We start from the raw sequence: 20749 nt of genomic DNA on the forward strand, positions 1-20749 counted from the left end.
AGCTAGCAATAAACTTAAGAAATGCTTAAGATCAGTATGAATAAAAACTTTTAAAAGCCTTATTGAGAGATACTGAGGAAGAATCCTAATACTAAGTGGAAAGGTATTACCTGTTCCGGCTAGCCATCTAGAACAAAATAGTATTGTTTTCTACCTCACTTATTATCCCAAATAGCTTTGTTATGATGATCTCAGAGACACTAGCACCAGGTATCTGAGTCCCAGGCTCAAAGGACCCATTCTCCACACATAATACCAGCCTAAGCAGCACCCCCTTCTCAGAGATCTGCATTTAAACTCCTGTGTATTTATATATTTTAGTAATTCCAAACTCTCCTTTGTCCCACAGTCTTAGGAATGGTAGCTGCTTTCCACAATTGACACCTGAGAAAACTTTTGTATCTTAGTTTACCACTTCAGTTTAATGTCTCTTAACAATACTTCGTATTAAATATTTTCAATTAAAAACAACTGGTTTCTGTCTCCTGATTAGACTCTGATACATATCTCAATTCTCATCAGCCAGAAACTAACATTACTACTAAGTTAACATCATTTCAGACACTTAGCTTACTATCTACCTACCAACTTTTCCTTTTGCATATACAGAGTAAAAGCAATACCTTTACAAAAATAGGGTACTTTTTTAAAATGGAAGCATTAAATTATAATATTAGTGAAATTTAATAAATGAAAAAAGAGAGAAGTTAAACTGAAGAATATGCTAAATATCTCTTCACCAAAAGAGAAATTTTGGAAAAGAATTCCTTAAGGCTAAGAAAAGACATTAAGAAAAGCACCAGCAAAAGAACAGACACATAGATCAATGGAACAGAATAGCCTAGAAATAAACCCATATCACTATGGTCAATTAATATTTGACAAAGGGGGAAGGAGCATAAAATGGAGTAAAAATAGCCTCTTCAATAAATGGTATTGGGAGATCTGGACAAGTACATGCAAAAAAAAAAAAAAAAAAGAGAGAGAAAGAAAGAAAGAAACTAGACCACCAACATATACCATATACCAAAATAAACTCAAGATGGATAAGAAATTTAATATAAGATGTGACACCATAAAAGTCCTAGAGGAGAATGTAGGCAGGAAAATTTCAGTTATCCCACACTGCAATATTTTCACTGACACATCCCCTAGGGAAGGGATATAAAGAAAAATAAACAAATGGGACTACATCAAACTGAAAAGCTGCTGTACAACTAAAGACAACATCAACAAAATGAAAGGGGAACCAACTGTATGGGAAAACACATTTGCCAATGATACCTCAGACAAGGATTTGATCTCCAGAATATAAAAAGAACTCACATACCTCCATGCCAGGAAGACAAACAATCCAATTTAAAAAATGGGCAAAGGACCTGAACAGACAGTTCTCCAAGGAGGACATACAAAGGGTCCACAAACACACACAAAAATGCTCACATCACTAGCCATTAGAGAGATGCAAATTAAAACCACAATGAGGTACCATCTCACATCTGTCAGAATGGCTATCTATCATTAATAAATCAACAAACGACAAGTGCTGGAGAGGTTTTGGAGAAAAGGGAACTCTAGTGCACTGTTAGTAGGTATGCAGACTGTTGCAACCACTGTGGAAAACAGCATGGAATTTCCTCAGAAAACTAAAGATGGAACTGCATTTGATCCAGAAATCCCACTGCTGGGATTATATCCTAAGAATCCTGAAACATCAATTCAAAAGAACCTATGCACCCCAATGTTCACAGCAGCATTATTTATAGTAGCCAAGTGCTGGAAACAGCCTGAGTGCTCACCAGTGAGTGAGTGGATCAAAAAACTGGTACATTTACACAATGGAATACTATGCAGCAGAAAGAAGGAACTCCTACCCTTCGCGAAAGCATGGATGGAACTGGAGAGCATTATGCTAAGTGAAATAAGCCAGGCAGCAAAAGACAAATACCGTATGATCTCACCTATAAGTAGAACCTGATCAACATAAAAATGAGCAAAACAGAACCAGAGACATGGAAATAAAAGGACAAACTGACAGTGATTGGAGGGAAGGCGGGTAACGGGGGAAAGGAGAAAGAGCAAATCAAGGAACATGAATAGAGGACTCATGAGCACGGACAATGGGGTGGGGATTGACTGTAGGAGTTGGGGGTCATGGGAGAACAATGAGAAGAAAGGTGGGACAACTGTAACTGAACAACAATAATAATAATAAAGCACTGTGGAAGAAATTACAGTTTTTCTTTTTTCAATTTTAGATAGCATTAACTGACTTCTTGCTTTGAAAGTTGAGGGTAATACAGAATCGCACCATATTTTAGCAGGATATTTTCTATCTCTAGAGTCAATTCTTCATTTCAGGTAAGTTTGCTTTTATCGTATCGTTGAATACTTTCCTGCTCTATTTGTTGAGTGCTCTATTTCGGGGGCACTCATTACTATGCTAGAGAAATTTTTAGCTCCGTATTTATTAGCTCTTCTGACTTTTTGCCATTTTCATCTGCATTTAATCTGATTATTTGAAACTTATGAAATGTTAACCATCTCTATTCTGTTCCTTAGTTCTTATTCCTAATTTATTCATTCTGAAAATATGTTACCACTTGAAGTACATGTGAGATATATCCTTCTGTATGTAGGTTATGGATTCTTCATCTTTTGTGTGCCGTTTCTTTGTTTTCTTGGTTTTTGTTAGTTCATTAGTTTGCTATAGTATGTTTGCATAGTCCTCTTTTCTTTTTTTAATCCTCACCTGAGGATATATTTATTGATTTTTTTTAGAGAGATAAATAAGAGAGAATGAGAGAGAGAAAAGAAACATCTATGTGAGAGAGAAACATCAACTGGATGCTTTCTGTACTAGCCCTGACCAGGATCAAACCCACAACCTTTTGGTGTATGGGACCAAGCTCTAACCAACTGAGCAACCAGACTAGGGCTCTTTTAAAGAAGTCTTCCAACTTTGCCCAGATCTTTTATTTGCTCTGACTTAACATGGGTGTCTTTTGAATCCCATTTATTCACATCTAAGATTGTTTGCTTGGCTTAGGTAGTATTCTGCACCTACTGAGATAATCATATGATTTTTTTTCCTTTAAATTATTTTCATGTTTCACAAAGTCCCAACACTCCTGAAATAAACCCAATTTACATTTTTATATAAGTATTATCATGTTTATATGACTGGATCCGCTAATAGTCACTTAAGGAATGCTTGCCTCTATTAGAATGATCAATTTTTTATGTTTCTTTGGAATATCCAGACTCTTAATTCTGAGGCCTTGTTAAATGCACATCTACTTAGTTGGGAGGTGCAGTAACCCTTTCACATGGGGGAAATCCCTTTTGTCCCCTGATCCCTGATTGAGTGTGTATCCCTGGAGACCTGTGTCAGAGATAGTCAGTCCTTGTTTTTTTTTGTTAATTTTCTCTATTTCACTCATTTTTCTTACTCAAAGGAGTGAGACAGTAAGAATGCTGATTTAATTTGCTTCTCTATAGACTTAGGGTTATTAGTGATAATTCTCGAAAATTCTATAAATCACCACCAGCTTCCAAGGGACAGGTGTTGTCATAGAAGCCTAAGAAAGTGCATTTACCCTGTTCCAGATTTTTTGTATTGGGCTGTGCTACTGCCCTTGGTGGTTGCTATTGCTGAACATTGTTTTTATTTTTATTTTTTAAAGATTTTATTTTTAGAGAGGGGGGAGAGAGAGAGAAAGATATGGACAGCAATATCAATGTGAGAGAGATACATAGTTGTCTCTCACAGACCCCCAACTGGGGACTCAGCCCGCAACCTGGGCGCGTGCCCTGACTGGGAATCCAACCAGCGACCTTTCGGTTCACAGGCTGGCACTCAATCCAATGAGCCACACCAGACAGGGCCATTTTTGCTGTTTTTAAAAAACTGTTTTGGTTCTTTTCACTTGCAATTAAAAAAGAGATTCTGTTCTACCATCTTTTTTTTTAAATCCTCTCTCAAGGACATGCCCATTGATTTTAGAGAGAGGGGAAAGGAAAGAGAGGGACAGAAACATCGATGCAAGAGAGAAATATCAATGTTACTTCTCATATATGTACTGTCTGGGGACTGTACCCACAACCCAGACATGTGCCCTGACTGGGAATTGAACCAAGGACCTTTTGCTTTGCAGGACAATGCCCAACCAAATGAGCCACACCAGTCAGGGCCATTTTGAATCATTTAAATAAACTCATTATCTTCAGGAGATCTGTGAATAAAACCACCTAAAATTCTTTTTTAAAAATTGAGATTTGTGACATTAATTTTTTTGTTAAGAGTCTAACATTTCCCTCCATAAAACAAATGTTCAAGTGCCCATTGGTCTCTCTTCTCCCACTTAACTGTTCATCCAAAGAATTAACTATACAGATGCTCCTCAACTTATGATGGGTTACATCCTGATAAATCCATTATAAGTTGAAAGCATCAAAGTTCAAAATGTACCTAACCTCCCAAACATCATAGCTTAGGCTAGCCTACCTTAAACATGCTTGGAATGTGATAACCACAACACAATGGAAACATGGTTCACTGCAGAGCATCAGTTATTTACCTTTATAATCACCTGGCTGACTGGGAGCTGTGGCTCTCTGCAGCTGCCCAGCATCATGAAACATTATCTTATTGCATATCAATAGCCCAGGAAAACATCAAAGTTCAAAATTCAAAGTATGGTTTCAACTGAATTACTTTCATACCATTATAAAGTTGAAAAACTGAAAGTCAAACCACCGTTAAGTTGGGAACTGGCTAACACGTCCAATGGCTCTGACTTTTGGCCTTTCCTATGCCCTTCCTGTTGCTATCTGTAATATTGGTGCTTCCGCTCCATGACATAATCAGTAATGTTAGATCAGATTCATGTTCATCAGTGCTAATGGGAACATAAGCTACTAAGAATTTCTATGATTCTCACTCTTTAAAAGTGAAGTGTGATGGAATACTATGCAGCAGAAAGTAAGAAGGAACTCCTACCTTTCACAACAGCATTGATGGAAATGGAGAACATTATGCTAAGTGAAATAAGCCAGGTGGTGAAATACAAATACCATATAATCTCCTCTATAAGAGGAACCTAATGAATAAAACAAACAAATGAGCAAAATAGAACCAGAGGCATGGAAACAAGGAACAGATTGATAGCAACCAGAGGGGAGCGGGGAGGGAGATAAGCGTGGAAAGATGGGGAAGGGATTAGTCAAGGAACATGTGTGAATGACCCATGGATATGGACAACGGGGTGGGGATTGACAGTGGGAGTGGGGGGTGGGCTGGGTGGTGGAGGGCAAAGGGGGAAAAATGGGGACAGCTGTAATAGAATAACTATAAAATATTTTTTAAAAGATGAAGTGAAAGTTCAAAATTCAGGGGAGGGGAGGCAGTAGTTATAGAACTAGTTATTTGGGTTACCCTAGTAACTTTTGATATCAACGCTTCTGTCTGCTCTACATACCTGCTGCTGCTAACTTTGCAAGGTGAACAATGAAAATTCAACCAGAAACAGAGCACAGAACTGAGAAAAGGGGAACTGCCAAAGCTTATTGTTACACTGGCCACCCTGATCTTTCTATTTGTTAATACTTGAATTTCAACTCATCTCCTCACTCCCCCCTGCCTAGTGGGAAATGTTAATGTTAGAATAGAATGAGAAGCTTCTTTTATCTTAATAAAGGAATTTTACCTGTCTACATATTACCATCCTGCATTATGCCAATCAATCTCAATTAAGCAAAATAATACCCTTATTAATGTTAAAGGGCAAAAATACCTCTCTTTTCGCCTTTTAACATTTATCTAGAGCTGGAAACTGAAATTGTATCTCCTTAAAGTGTTTTATGTGAGTCTAATCTCTTAAATGATGTAATTATTTCCCATCTAAAGATTCTACAAATTAAAGATATTTTATACAAAATCCACTTATAAGTATAAAATTATTATTTTTACCTATGTTTTAATTGTTGTATAGTGCAGATTATTTACTTTAGGCCTTTTATTATTTCCTTAGATTAATTATAACCTCTTTACTCCTCCTTTTAAAGACTCAATCCATATTGGCCCCCAACTCCTTAAAAGGGAGTGAGGGCATTATTTTGTACACTACAGAGCAGCATGCCTTTTGTATATTTTAAATTTTCATTTTTTCACATTACTTTACTTACAGTAATGGTTTGGTTTGGACACTGATGTCTCGTAAGTACTATGAACGCATTATTTTAAACTATTTTATAACTAATATGTTCCTTTAACTTGCTTCATCATTATTCCAAATAAGTACATATTTTTTAACATTTTAAAATATATTTTATTGATTATGCTATTACAGTTGTCCCACTTTTTCTCCCCTTTATCCCTCTCTGCTCTGTCCCCCATTCCCTCCAGCATTCCCCACCTTAGTTCATGTCCATGAGTCATACATATAAGTTCTTTGGCTACCCCATTTCCTATACTATTCTTAGCCTCCCCCTGTATATTTGTACCTACCAATTATGCTTCTTATTCCTTGTACCTTTTTCCCCATTCCTCCTCCCCCTCCCCACTGATAAACCTCCATGTGATCTACATTTCTGTGATTATAGTCCTGTTTTAGTTGGTTGCTTAGTTTGTTTCTGTTTTTGTTTTTTAGGTTCAGTTGTTGATAGTTCTAAGTTTGTTGTCATTTAACTGTTCATATTTTTGATCTTCTTTTTCTTAGATAAGTCCCTTTAACTTTTCATACAATAAGGGCTTGGTGATGATGAACTCCTTTAACTTGATCTTATCTGAGAAGCACTTTATCTGCCCTTCCATTCTAAATGATAGTTTTGTTGGATAGAGTTATCTTGGATGAGGGTCCTTGCTTTTCATGACTTTGAATACTTCTTTCCAGCCTGTTGTTGCCTGCAAGGTTTCTTTTGAGAAATCAGCTGAAAGTCTTATGGGAACTCCTTTGTAGGTAAACTCTCTCTTTTACTCTTGCTGCTTTTAAGATTCCTTATCTTCAATTTTAGGTGATTTAATTATATGTCTTGGTGTGCTCCTCTCTGGGTCTAATTTGTTTGGGACTCTCTGAACCTCCTGAACTTGTATGTCTATTTCCTTTGCCAGACTGGGGAAATTTCATTATTTTTTCAAGTAAGTTTTCAATTTCTTGCTCTTCCTCTTCTCCTTCTGGCACCCCTATGATTCGGATGTTGAAACATTTAAAGTTGTTCCAGAAGTTACTAAGCCTCTCCTCATTTTTTTTTTTGAATTGTTTCTTTATTCTGTTCTGGTTGAATATTTATTTCTTCCTTTTATTGCAAATCATTGATTTGAGTCCCGGTTTCCTCCCTTCATTATTGGTTCTCTGTACATTTGTCCTTATTTCACTTTGTATACCCTTCACTTCTTCCTTTATTTTGCAGCCATACTCAGTGATTTCTATCAGCATCCTCATTACCAGTGATTTTAACTCTGAATTTGATAGGTTGGCTAACTCCTTGTCACTTTGTTCTTTTTTTGGACTTTTGATCTATTCTTTCATTTGGGCCATATTTCTTTGCCTTGGCACATCTGTTACACTGTAAGGGGCAGAGCCTTAGGTATTTGCCAAGGTGGGGCAACTCACCTCACTGGGTTGTGGCCCTGTATGTGGGAGAGGGGTCAGAGAGGGAACAGTGACACTTGCTCGGCTCTCATCCCACTTTCAGTCACTTCCCCCACTACCCACAAGTGAATTGTACCCTTCTGGTGATGATTCCCAGGTGTCTGGTACATTCTAGGACCCTGTGGGCCCCTCCAACAAACTCTCCAGTGAGACTGGCAGTTTCTCCTTCTACTGCAACCCCCAAAGATTTTTACAGCCAGAAGTTCTGAGGCTTTATTTGCCTGGCACTGGAACCATGGGTTTCATGGTCTGTTTTGCTCCCCAGCTGTTCCTCCTGATTTATCTGCACGTAAATGTGGGACTGCCAGCTGCAGCCTCACCTGCCCAGTCTGCCAGCCACTACCTTGCCATGTGCTCTCCATTCAGCTGCCCATCTCTGCCCCTCCTACCAGTCTGGATGAATGTTTCATCTTTAACTGCTTGGTTGTTGGACTTACATACACTTCAGTCTTCTGGCAGTTATGGTTGTTTTTTTGTTTTTAAATTGGTTGTTATCTTTCTTTTCATTGTCCAAGGAGGTGAAGCATATCTATCTATGCCTCCATCTTAGCCAGAAGCCCTCAGGTGAGTAAGTACATATTCTAATATACGTATGGCTTGGTTTAAGTATACATCCTATTGTGATTAAATTACACAAACTAGGTTTGTGTCCCCACCCCAAATTCCTATGTTGAAATTCTAACCCTTAAGGTAATGGTAATAAGAGGTGGGGCTTTTGGGAAGTGATTAGGTCATGAAGGCAGAGCCCTCATAAATGGATTAGTGCCCTTATACAACAAACCTTTGAGAGCTTTCTCAGCCTTTACCCATTTTAGGACACAGTGAGAAAGCACCATCTATGAATCAGGAAGCAGGTCCTCACCAGACACTGAATCTGCTGGGGCCTTGATCTTGGACTTCCTAGACTGCAGAATTGTGATAAGCACAATTTCTGTTGATTATAAGCCACTCAGTCTATGGCATTCTGTTATAACAGCCTGAAGAACTAAGTGCCTAACACACTGCTTGGCACACAGTGGGCACTCACATAATAGTTCTCAGTTTGCTTTCCTTTAGAGAAAACTATACCATAAGCCTTCTTCACTCCAGTTTCTATAGTATTGAAGATTCTATTAAATTATCTAATATTCAGCAGTGTCAACACACTCAATGGACACTCAAATATTAGTTTTTCATAAAAGCACAGAAGTTTGAGTTATAATATCAGATTATTCTATCATTTACTATGATGTGAATATCTCAGCTAACAGGTTTGTCTTCACATACCTCTATAATGTTGCTCTCCACAATGGAATGAAAATATTGTGAATTAACTTGTGAATATAATATTATACAAATTCCATCAAGTATTTGACAATGCTTGATGACTGAAAGTGTCATTATTTCCTTTTAGAATGCAAGGAAGAAAGTGTCCACTATGTGATGCTCACTACTAGATCAATCTGCATTATGTAATAAACATTAAATTCAGAAAGCACACAACATCAGGTATTTAAGGTTTCAAATACACGTGATTCTTATGCCAGATGTCCCCCCCAAACTAGTAATCTTTGTACTACTCATGTGCATGAGGTTTAAGGTTTAAGCTTACAAAGGTAAAGCTTAGGAAGGGTGAGTGGATAGTATCAATGTGTGAAGCTGTCTGTATACAATAATACCCCTAATAATAAACTTATTTTATTACCAATGTCATCCAAATTTTTATACAAAAACTTCAGAAATCATGGAGAACCAAGCTGCAAAGTTCCACAAAAATCATGTAATAAACATCGTGTATTTGTCTTTCTCAACAAAACTGTTTAAAATCTGAGCAGTTTCTGCTTTTATAACTTTTTTGTTCACTGTTTTCTCCCTAGAGGAAGATAACCTTCATTGTTTTTCACTCCATATGCACTCCCAATCTAAATGAGAAAGAATATGCTATTCATTATTTACTTACTGATTAATTGATTCAATATACCTGAAAGTGAATGTTGCCTTGCCTGGGTAGCTCAGTTGGTTAGAGTATTGTCCTGATAAGCCAAAGTTGCAAGTTAGATACCTAGTAAGGGCACATACAAGAGTCAAGTAATGATTGCATAAATAAGTGGAACAAATTGATGCTTCTCTCTCTCTCTCCCCCCGCCCTTCTCTTCTTTAAAATCAGTATTTTTTAAAAAGTGAATGATCACATTATATTTTAGAACGTATATTTTACCTTTTTAATTGAATTTTGAAAGTGCTTTTACAGTTCTTTTGATTTTTCTCCCTTTCACCCCCTCTATCCAGCACCCCACTCTCTCATGCAATCCCCATACCATTGTTTGTGTCCATGGGTCATACATATAAGTTCTTTGGCTACTCCATTTCCTATATGGTATTCTACATCCCCATGGTTATTCTGTAACTACCTATTTGTACTTCTTAATCACCTCACCTCTTCACCCATTCCTCCACATCCCCCTCCCATCTGGCAACCATCAAAATGCTCTCTGTATCTATGACTCTGTCTCTATTCTTCTTGTTGCTTAGTTTGTTTTTTATATTCAATTGTATAGATAGATTTGCCATTTCACTGTTCATAGTTTTGATCTTTTCCTTAAATAAATCCCTTTAACATTTCATATGATAATGGTTTGCTGATGATGAACTCCTTTAGTTTTTTTCTTGTCTGGGAAGCTCTTTATGTGCCCTTTGATTCTAATCAATAGCTTTGCTAGGTAGAGCAATCTTGGCTGCTTTTCATGACTTTTAATATTTCTTGCCAATACCTTCTAGCCTGAGAAATCATCTGATGGTCTTATGGGAACTCCCCTATAGGTACCTAACTTCTTTTCTCTTGATGCTTTCAAGATTTTCTCTTTAACTTTTGGCATTTTAATTATGATGTATCTTGGAGTGAGCCTCTTTGTATACATCGTAATTGGGACTCTCTGTACTTCCTGGACTTCTATGTCTATTTCCTTCACCAAATTAGGGAAGTTTTCCTTTATTATTTTTTCAAATAGATTTCCATTTTCTTGCTCTTTCTCTTCTCCTTCTAGCACCCCTATGATGCAAATGTTGGACATCTTGAAGTTGTCCCAGAGGCTGTTTATACTATGCTTTTTGGATTCTTTTTTCTTCTTTTTGTTCTGCATGGTTGTTTTTTGCTTCCTTATATTCCAAATCATTGATTTGATTCTCACCTTATCAACTCTACTCTTGTCTCCCTGTAAACTGTTCCTTATTTCAATTAATGTATCCTTCATTTCTGACAGGTCATTTTATGCTGCTGAGGTACTAAGTTCCTTGAGCATCCTTATAACCAGTTTTTGAACTCTGCATCTGATAGATTACTTATCTCCATTTTGTTTGGCTCTTTTTCTGGAGTCTTGACCAGTTCTTTCATTTGGGCCATGTTTCTTTGTCTCCTTGTTTTGGCAGCCTCCCTGTGTTTGTTTCTAGGTATTAGGTAGAGCTGCTTTGACTCTGTATCTTGGTAGTGTGGCCTAATGTAGTAGGTATCCTGTAGGGTCCTGTGGCACAGCCTCCCCTATCACCCAAGCTGGGTACTCGAGGTATGCCTCCCCTATCACCCAAGCTGGGTACTCTGAGTACAGCCTCTTATAGTTGCTATTGGCAGATCAATGGGAGAGATTTACTCAGGCTAGTCAGCTGCAAGGATTGGCTGTGACCACTTACCACCAACCTCTGCCCTCCATGGAGGATCAGCTATGTAGGGGCAGGGTGGTGGTGCTCCAGCATGGTCTGTAGCTATCCACTGGCTACAGGTGCACTGGCCCTAGGGTTTCCTGGGTAGTGCTGGCCAAGGTCTGCACCACTCATGTTTTGCCCAAGGCCACTCTGCCTGAGCTATGAAGTGATCTGATGGCTGCTATTTGTGCTGGGCTTGGAGATTCCCAGGAGAAGTCAAGTTGTGAATCTAGGCTGGCTGCTGCTAGTGTTAGGCCTGGGACTCACTGAGGCCAGCTGTTGCTTGTTTGAGAGGATTTAGGAAGTTGTGCAGCATGAGCCAAGACTTGTACTTTTCCATTCATTCAGAAAAGCAGCTTTGGTGGGCCCATGAGTTGTGTCAGGTACAGTCTCTGGGCATCTCCAAGGTAGGTCAAACAGTGTTAGACAAGTTGATAGAGTCTCAGATATGGCTCCAGCTTACCAGGTCTGTGAGGAGAGGGTTTAGAAAATGGCCTCTGCTGGCCTTGATTCCAGACACTTTAGTTTCTCCCTGTATGCCACTGGTGTCTTTCAAGCTGCTACCCTGGTGTTTGAGCTAAGAGGGAGTGAGTCAGAGTAGGTGAGTCCTTGAGTGGGTTCTTCAAGAGGAACTTCTTGGGGCTCCATAAGTTTTTTCCACTGACTCAATTCCCACTGTTTTTTGTAGCCAGAGGCAGAGACGTATCTTCCTGGCACTGGAACCTTGGGCTGTGGGGCCTGGCGTGGGGCTGGGACTCCTCACTCCCTAGATCCCTCCCGAATTTTCATCCACCACACATGGGTGAGGTACCAGTCCATTCCACATCTGAACCTTTCCTACCAGTCTGGATGGATGTAGTCTCTTTACTTCCGTAGTTGTCAGACTTCCAATCAGCTTGATTTCTGATGGTTCTGAGTGATGGCCGTTCTATATTTTAGTTGTAATTTGATGTGGTTTTGCAAAGAGGCAAGCTACATCTGCCTATTCCAGCATCTTGACCGCAAGTAGAATGTATATTTAGACTTTATTTTTCTGATTTTAAACGTAAACACTTACAGATAACTTATAACGTACCAGACACTATTGTCAGTGGTTTATATATATTAACCCGTTTAATTGTTCAAACAACTCCATGAGATTAATTTCATTTGGCAGCTGAGGAAATTGTTAAATAAAGAATGTAAGTAACCTGTTGAAGTCCACACAGCTAGTAAGTTGCAGAGTGGGATAAGAACCTTGGTAGTTAGGCTCCAAGTCAAAACACTGTACTGTTTCTCTGTATTGCTATTAGCATATTTATAGAGACTGGGAACAGGAAAGAAGACCTAAAATCACTCTTCACCATACCTTACAGTTCACCTTGATAATAAAGACGACTTGGATATCTTGAGTTGCCTAGAATAATAGTGTTAGAAAGAACTGTATAATCTTCCCAAAAGGTAATTCTTCTACACCTCTGGTGAAAGCAAACTACTAAGGCTATATTACCTAAAGTCACTGAAAACTCTTTGAAAAACATTTGTTGACTTCTCTAAGTATGGAAATAAAAGTAATAATTTCTTCCTGTAACATCCCATAATCTAGATGAAATGATTTCTTTTTTATTGAAACTCTTAAATTTAATATGATAAGTACTATGATAAAGAGAAGCACAAGATGTTGAGTGAACATAAGGTACTCCCTTGTAATCTTGACTAAGAGGTTTCAACTGAGCTGATACTTTGAAGATAAGTATCTCACCAAAGGTAGAATAAAAAGAGGGCATTCCTAGGAGAAGTAACAGAATGTGCAAAGAAAGATTTATAGGCAAGAGAGACCATAACAATGTCTAGAGAGTAAATGTGAATATTTCAGAACGGAGCATAATACAAGGCAGAGCATTTCATGGAATATGAAGGATGGAGGACTAAGCAGTAGGTCTGGGCCAGGTGAATTTTATCCTAAAGGCAATGAAGAACCACTGAAAATTTTTACAAAAAGGTCAACATGACTGAATTGTGCTTGGGGAGCACTATGGCAATGGAACATAGGGACTAAGACTTTGGGCCCTAGAATTTAAGTTTTAGCTTTGCCACTTACTAGCTGAGAAAGCTTGAATATGTTACTTAACCACACATTACTTAACCTCTCTAAGCATCAGTGCCTCAACTGTAAACCTAGAATGATAATAACATCTAACTCACAGAGTCATTGATAAAATAAGACAATCCATTTAAACCACTTAGCAAACAGGTAAGTATTCAGTGGGTGGCAGTCATTTATCACCATCAGTAGCAATGTGAAAAAAATGGATTTAGTGGAACAAAATGGGAGGCAAGGAAACCAGTGAGGGCTATCATGATAATCAAAGAGATAAAATCTGAACTAAAGTGGCTATGAAAAGTCCAGGTGATAATGGGTTCAAAACATATTAAGGGTAGCCCTGACTAATGTACCTCAGGGGGTTGGGTGTTGTACTATAAACCAAAAGGTCGCCTGTTCAATTCCCAGTCAGGGCACATGCCTGGGTTGCTGGCCAAGTCCCTGGTTGGGGGTGAGTTAGAAGCAACTGGTCAATGTTTCTCTTGCACATCCACATTTCTCTGCCTCTTTCTCCCTCCTTTCCCTTCCTCTATAAAAATTAAATAAAAATCTTAAAAAACAAAACAAACAAAAACGTATTAAGGGGACAGGTATTCTAGAACTTTGGGACACTGTTGGGTGGGAGTAGGGGATGGGTTTGGGTCACTGGATAAATGATGTTCACCAAGATAGGGATTATGTGAGAAAGAGTATACTGGACATCTCACAGATAGATACCTTTCAATCATTACATTCAAAATAAAATTGATTAACTTCTCCCTTATAAATCCATTCCTCCTTTTATATATCTGTAAGACCATTCTTTTAAACTTTTTCTCCTCTAACTTTCTGGGTACTTCTTCACATTCTGCTCCTCAGGGTCCTCTTTGCCCTTCTGTATACTAAATATTGTGTTTCCAAAGTTGCTTTACTCTTCTGACTTCTCACTCTCTTGGGTGAGTTCATCTATTCCCAAGGCATTAATTAGTATTCATCTGTTTACTGATAACTTCCAGATCTCTATTTCTGACTCCAATCACTTGCCTCAGTTCCAAACCATTATACCCGTTGTGTATCCTGGAAACATCCCAGGGGAATATTCATTCAATGTGTTGAAAACCAAGCTCACTTTCCTAATAATCTGCCTACTTCTTACATGTACCAATTAAACAAACAAAAAAAAAACCAACAACAAAAACTAAAAAAACCTTTTCTTTAGACATTCTCTCACCTTCTCTTCCCCTTGACTCTGACTATATAAATTATGCTTCCTCTCCAATTTTAATCCAAATCCTCCATACACCTATCCAATCAAGGCAGCCTATATTTCTTTGGTAAAGTCTACCTTTAGCACTTTCATGACATTTCTGTGTTATTATCCCATTCTAAAATACATCCTTACCTTTCCAATTACATTTCTAACTTAGGTTAAAAACATTTCATCTGAAATGAATGTCTCAGCTTCCTTCTTCATCAAATTTCTGTCTTCCTCCATTCTTTTTTTTCCTCCAAAACTAACTCTTCATTTGCATCCTTGATGCTATTCCCCTTCTCTCATCCGCAGAGACTTGATTTATGAGAACAGGAGTCTTATCTGTTTCATCTCCAGCTTCTGGAACAGTGAGAACCTAGCACATGGTAGATATTTTAAAATATGCACTGAATATTTTATTAAGGAATTATTCTCTCCTTCTCTTGCCTTTTTAGTTTCTCCCCTCTGCTTCTACATTGAATTCTTCTGGAAGTCTAAACTATGTTTAAGTCTTTTTTCAAGGGAGAAAAAATAAATAAAAAGATATCCATACAAACTTTTTCTTGACCCTATCTTTCCAAGCTGTTGGCTATGTCTTTCTGCCTACCACCCAAAGTCTTTTAAGTTGCATTTGCACCACTAACTTCACTACTTTGAAATGTGGTTTTCTCCCAAAAGTGCCTTCTCAAAATCACTACTGATTTCTTAGAACCTTTTCTCATCCCTCATGCTTTTTGTTGATCCTGTATCATTTTACACAAAGGAACTCCCACTGCTTCTTAGAACTCTTCTCCAGATCTTCCATGGTTTCCTTAAATACAGGTTATATGTACCATTATTTCCTGTAGGTGGTCACCTCATTTATCATGCTGTTTCCAAATGTGTGCTTATTTGTCAGTATCCTGGACTAAAAATGTCTTCAAGACAAGCGTTATGTCTTCTTAATCAATATATCCCCACTGTATGACATATGAGTGCTCAATAAATATTTGTTGAGTAATAAAGTGAATATTGTCATCACATCAACACTCAAGAATTCTAAGAACACTGTAGAATGGGAGTGTTGGTTAAAATAAGTATGACAGATAACGTTCCAAGAGAAAAGGACATGTAAAAGTAGTAAGAGGGGCTCTGGACAGAAAGCAGCATATATATATGAATGAGTTACTTCATACATTTACTCATTCATTCACTTGGTATTTACTGTGAGCAACGCAATTAGGGGAGAAATAGAAAGATACTTAAGATATTGTACCTATCCTCATGGATGTGTCCTTTTCTTAAAAAAGAATTTTATTTATTTATTTATTTATTTTTAGAGAGAGAGGAAGGGAGAAAGGGAGGGAGAGAAATATCGATGTGAGAGAGAAACATTGATCAGCTGCTTCTCCTACACAACCTGACCAAGGACTGAACCTGCAACCCAGGCACGTGCCCTGACCAGGAATGAAGCCAGCAGCCTTTCGCTTGCGAAACAACACCTACCCAACTAAGCCACACAGGTCAGGGCCTCATGGATGTGTCTTACAATCAAGGGCAGAGAATCCAGGAGTGGTTAGAACTGGTAGAAAGTAGGAAGGAGTAAGATACTTTGCCTTATTAAAGAGCAATTCTGAATCTAATATTAAAATAGCAGAATAAGTTTAGATGACCACAAATCAGCTTCCTCTAATCTGCTCACCTTTGCAATGTAGGTTTACCAGCAGCAGGTCTCAAACTTTAGTGTACAAAAGGAACACCTGGGGATCTTTTTAAAGATGGAAAAAAGTCTCCCAGGAATCCTGATTCTGTGGGCCCAGGAATGTGCATTTTAATAAGCATTCCATGGAATTATGATGCATTTGGTCTGCAGAGTATACTACTGTAAAGTCCTTAGTCACTCACATCATAATTTTGCCATATCTGAGTTACACGTATATCTTAGCCTTATCCTATTCAAGAAGTTTGTTGACTAATATTTTTATGACATACATGATATAAACACATAACTACTTAAAAGTTGCACTGGCTGGTGTGCCTCAGTGGACTAAGCTCCGGCTTGCGAACCAAAAGGTGGCTGGTTTGGTTTCCAGTCAGGGCACATGCCTGGGTTGCAGGCCAGGTCCCCAGCTAGGGGTGTGAAAGAGGCAAGGAATTGATGTTTCTCTCACATCTCAATGTTTCTCTCCCTCTTTTTCTCCCTCCCTTCCTTTCTCTCAAAACAAACAAACAAACAAAACACACACACAACAAATAAATAAAATCTTTTAAAAAGTCTATCTGTATACATCAGTGGATGGAAAACGGTTTGAGAAACACTGCTCAAGAGTTTATGCTCTATAAACACCACATCCTCCATGCAGTCTGATGAAACAAATTATAACAAAGTTCCAGGGCAGTGAAGTTCAACAGAATTGTGCTTCAGAATAGTTCATGTATGTACCCTGGTACCTTTTATGGATTACAGTGACTTATTATAAAAATCCCTCCTTATATTGATTTAAAAACAATACTTTGTCTCTTACTCTGGTACTTAATTCTCAGAATGTTCTTGAGCAGACACCTGAGCCAACTCCCAACAGTTAAGGCATCAAAGTTAAAAGCAGCAGTTGGAACAAAATGAAGATAGATTTGTGCTCTTGACCCACAATAAAATATATATATCCATTTTATTTAAACTTACATTTGATTAAGACTGATAATTGAGTTCACAGATATAAACTTGATAGCTCTCTTCCTTTTCCTTCAGCCCTAAAGTAATTTATAATTATAGGTAAAATAATATGGCAAAAGATCAGAGGAATAATTGCATCTCAGAAAAGTCTATTCCTTAAAGGTTTGGCAACTTGCAACCACAAACAGAAAAGAAAGTTGAAATAGAAAACCATCACCAAATTAAAGATTGTGTTGATATTAAGCCTTTAAAAACAATATTCTGCTCTAAATTATGTATTGGCTTAAATGGCTAAGAAAATCAATCTCTACCTAAATAACTGATTGGATGTTTTTTGGGTACCATATTCTCACTGTGTCAAAAGCCAGTTCCATATATTTAATCTCTAGTTGCACGGAACAAAAACAGATGAATGACTGTGGTCCTTGACCTGTACATCACTTAAGTCAAATGGAAATTTACTTTACTACTCACTGATTTATAAAGCACTTTATCCTGTTTGGATAAAAGGATTATTGCAATAGCCCCTGAACTAGCCTCCCTACTTCCACCCTTGTTCTCTACATTCTATGAGACTGTAGAAAGTCTATTTTCCACACAGCTGCCAGAGAAATCCTGTTAATATGTCAGATCAGTCACTCGTCTGCTCAAAACCTCCAGTCCCCATCTTAGAGTAAAAGGCAACGTCTTTCAAAGGGCCCACACAGGCCCCCTGTACACAATCACCTTGCCCTCAAGCTCAGCTCATACTACTCTACCTTTGCTCACTCCGCGCCAGCTACAACAGCTACTTTGCTGTTTGTTGAGTACACTAGGCCAATTCCAGACCTAGGGCCTTTGTATTCCCTGTTCCTTTTGCCCAGACTGCTCTTCCCAAACGTATCCACGTGGTTCTGCTCTATCTCTTCCTTTGGGTCTTTCCTCAAGCATCAAGTTCCAGGTGAGCTCTCTTATACAAATTGCCACCTGCCCACCTCCACGCATATTTCCTAACTACTTTCCCTGCTTTATTTCTCTCCATAGCACTTACCATTGACATTCTACACCTTTTATTTGTTTATCAGTTGTTTACCCTACAAGAGTGTGAACTCCTGCCTGGTGATGATTGTGTTTTTGCTTTGTTCACTGTTATATCCCAGAGCCAAGACCAGCGACTAGCACACAGTAGATGTTCAATAAATATTTGCTTAATGAACAAACGGTATTACATCAATTTGGGGGTTTTCATCCTTAACCCTATTAAGAGCTAGAAATGAGAGCTGGAGGATATCCCCCAAAATTTCCAGACTGGCACTTGGGGTCTGTCAACTTACACGCATTATCTTTTGTCTGGTACATCGTTCCTCTGATTTTTCTTAGATAGTAAGGCAGCTGGAAAAGGCCTAACGTGGGCAAGGCAGAAACAAACCAATCATGTATAAAACTGATTTGGGGTGGTTTGATTCTTCTCCATAAGCCAACAGAGAAAATACCTTTCGAATTTTCATAGTTTCTCCTCTTAAGCCTGAGGAAAATAAGCTGAATGTTTGTCTTCTGGGGGCGGGCTGGGGGGTTGCTGGAAGAGACGCGAAGGCCGGTGCACCTTCTTCGAGAACGTCAACTCTTCTGCAGTCCAACTTACTTTTTCGGGGGTGGGCATCGTTCGTGGTCTCTGCTAGGGGGTGTTTCTTTCTCATCCTCTGATGTACCTATTGTGCTGTGTCTGGCGAATGAGATAAGGTGGAAGAGGAGCGGGGGGTGGCGGGGGGCGGGGGGGGGCGAAGGGATGCTGAGCGCGGCTTCAACTGCCTCCTACCACAAAGTCGGGGAGGCGAGGGCTCCGCGCGGGTGTCTACCGGGCGAGCGGGCGCCGAAGCCACGCGCCTCCGACCGCAGCCTCGGCCCCGGGTCTCAGGCGGGACGCGGGCTGCGCGGAGTTAGGCCCGGACAGAGGCCGGTGGCCTCCCAGCGGCCGGGCACGCGGCCCCCGCGCGCCCTGCTCTCCCGACCCCCTCAATCCGGCGCCCGTCTCGGTTACCTCGAACTCTCTTCAGCGAAATGGGATCCTTCTCCTGTTCCGCTGACATTACAGACCGCAAAGCATGACTTCCCCCCAGGCCGCGGGAATTCGGTCTCTTTGATGCGGCGGCGGCGGCTCCTCCTCCTCCTCGCGGGGCCGCTGCGGCTGCGAGGCGAGCCTCGGAGCCGAGGCGCGGCCGAGGGCGGCGTGGACGCGGGCCGAGTTTGCAAAGTTTGGGAGGAGGACGAGGCCTCGGGGCGGCCGGACGGCGTGCGGGGGGCTAGCCGGGCTCAGCGGCGGCGGCGGGCGGCGCGGCCTGGGGGTGGCCCCCCGCCCGGGGCCGGCATGTGCGGACGACTAGTGCGCCGCCGTCTCCTCCCACTCCTTCTTCGTCGCCGCCGCCGCCGCCGGAGGAGCCGCTGACAGGGGAGGCAGGAGCGGGCGGCCGGGCCCTGGCGGCGCACTCACAGCGCCCTCTGAGGAGGAGGTCTGCGCTCTTGCCGCTCCCGAGTCGCAGACACAAAAGCCCCCGGCGTGGAGCCGCCTGCAAAACCCGCTCTGGGGCGGGCGACGGACGTGGCGCGGCCGCGCGTCTTCCCCTCCCTGGGCTCCCCAGAGCCGCGCGGGGACTGACTTCGGGGGGCGGGGGCCGCTGCCTGGTCCCACCGCGCCTCCCGCCGCCGCCGCCGCTGCCGCCGCCGCCGCCTCGCGCTCCGCCTCAGCCCAGCCCCCACGGCCCGCGCGCGCCTCTCGCTCCGCGCCGGGGCTCGCGGGCCCGCGGCCCTCAAAGCCGGGGCGAGCAGCGCGCGCCGAGGGGCCGGCCCGCCCCGCCCCGGCGGCTTCCGCGAGGCGGTGGCATCTCCGAACTTCGCGGAGGCCACGACGGGCATCGCGGCCTCCCAGCGAGGGATCTGAAAGAAGAACGCACGGTCAGAGAAAACTTTCTAAGTGGAAGCTGTAGAGTTCTCGGCGGGCATGTGGACACCCACATTCCCTGACTCCGTGTCCGGGTCTGGACACCTGTTTGTGGAATGCCCCAACTTCAAGTTTTAACAACTTGACTCGAAGAAAGAGCGATGCGGAATTAATGCAAGAAAGGAGACTGGGTAGAAGCTGTGAGAAGGCTGGGCTTCCTTTAGACGTTACATTTTAAGAGAAGGACCCCCAATGTGCTTGTAGATTGGATTTGGTCACTGTTAACACATCCATCAGTTGAGCTGTGTGACCTAAGGCAACGTACGTAACCTCTCTGAGTCCCAGATTTCTGATCTTTGAAAGGCAGTGGAATTACATCTCTGAGGTCTCTTCCAGCTCTGACATTCTTCAGCTTACTCTTAGGAAACTGCTCTCCCTATTTGTTATTAGATTTTCCGGTTATCCTACTGAAGAGAATCTGTAGGTGCAGACTCAGATCTTCAATCGGGAGAGACTCTGGGTTTATTTGAATGTCAGAATC

General features: G+C 40.8%; 1 protein-coding gene across 3 annotated transcripts in view; it reads right to left on the bottom strand.

Moving 5' to 3' along the window:
* Positions 1–20002, bottom strand: part of PYGO1 (pygopus family PHD finger 1) — a 34487-nt gene extending 14485 nt beyond the window's left edge. Inside the window, exons 1-2 of one of the 3 annotated variants that reach the window (XM_053928076.2) lie at positions 19312–20002; positions 18916–18996 (exon numbers count right to left, since the gene is read on the bottom strand). In XM_053928076.2, the coding sequence (XP_053784051.1) occupies positions 18916–18970 (55 nt within the window). In that variant the 5' untranslated portion in view covers positions 18971–18996; positions 19312–20002. Of the gene's footprint in view, positions 1–18607; positions 18677–18766; positions 18791–18915; positions 18997–19311 lie in introns of those variants that run through there. The other 2 variants (XM_045201558.2, XM_053928077.2) reach the window with 2 other exon arrangements.
* Between the last annotated feature and the right edge of the window lie 747 nt (positions 20003–20749).

The sequence above is a fragment of the Desmodus rotundus genome, chromosome 7 (assembly GCF_022682495.2).
Source record: "Desmodus rotundus isolate HL8 chromosome 7, HLdesRot8A.1, whole genome shotgun sequence".
NCBI classification, from domain to species: Eukaryota; Metazoa; Chordata; class Mammalia; order Chiroptera; family Phyllostomidae; genus Desmodus; species Desmodus rotundus.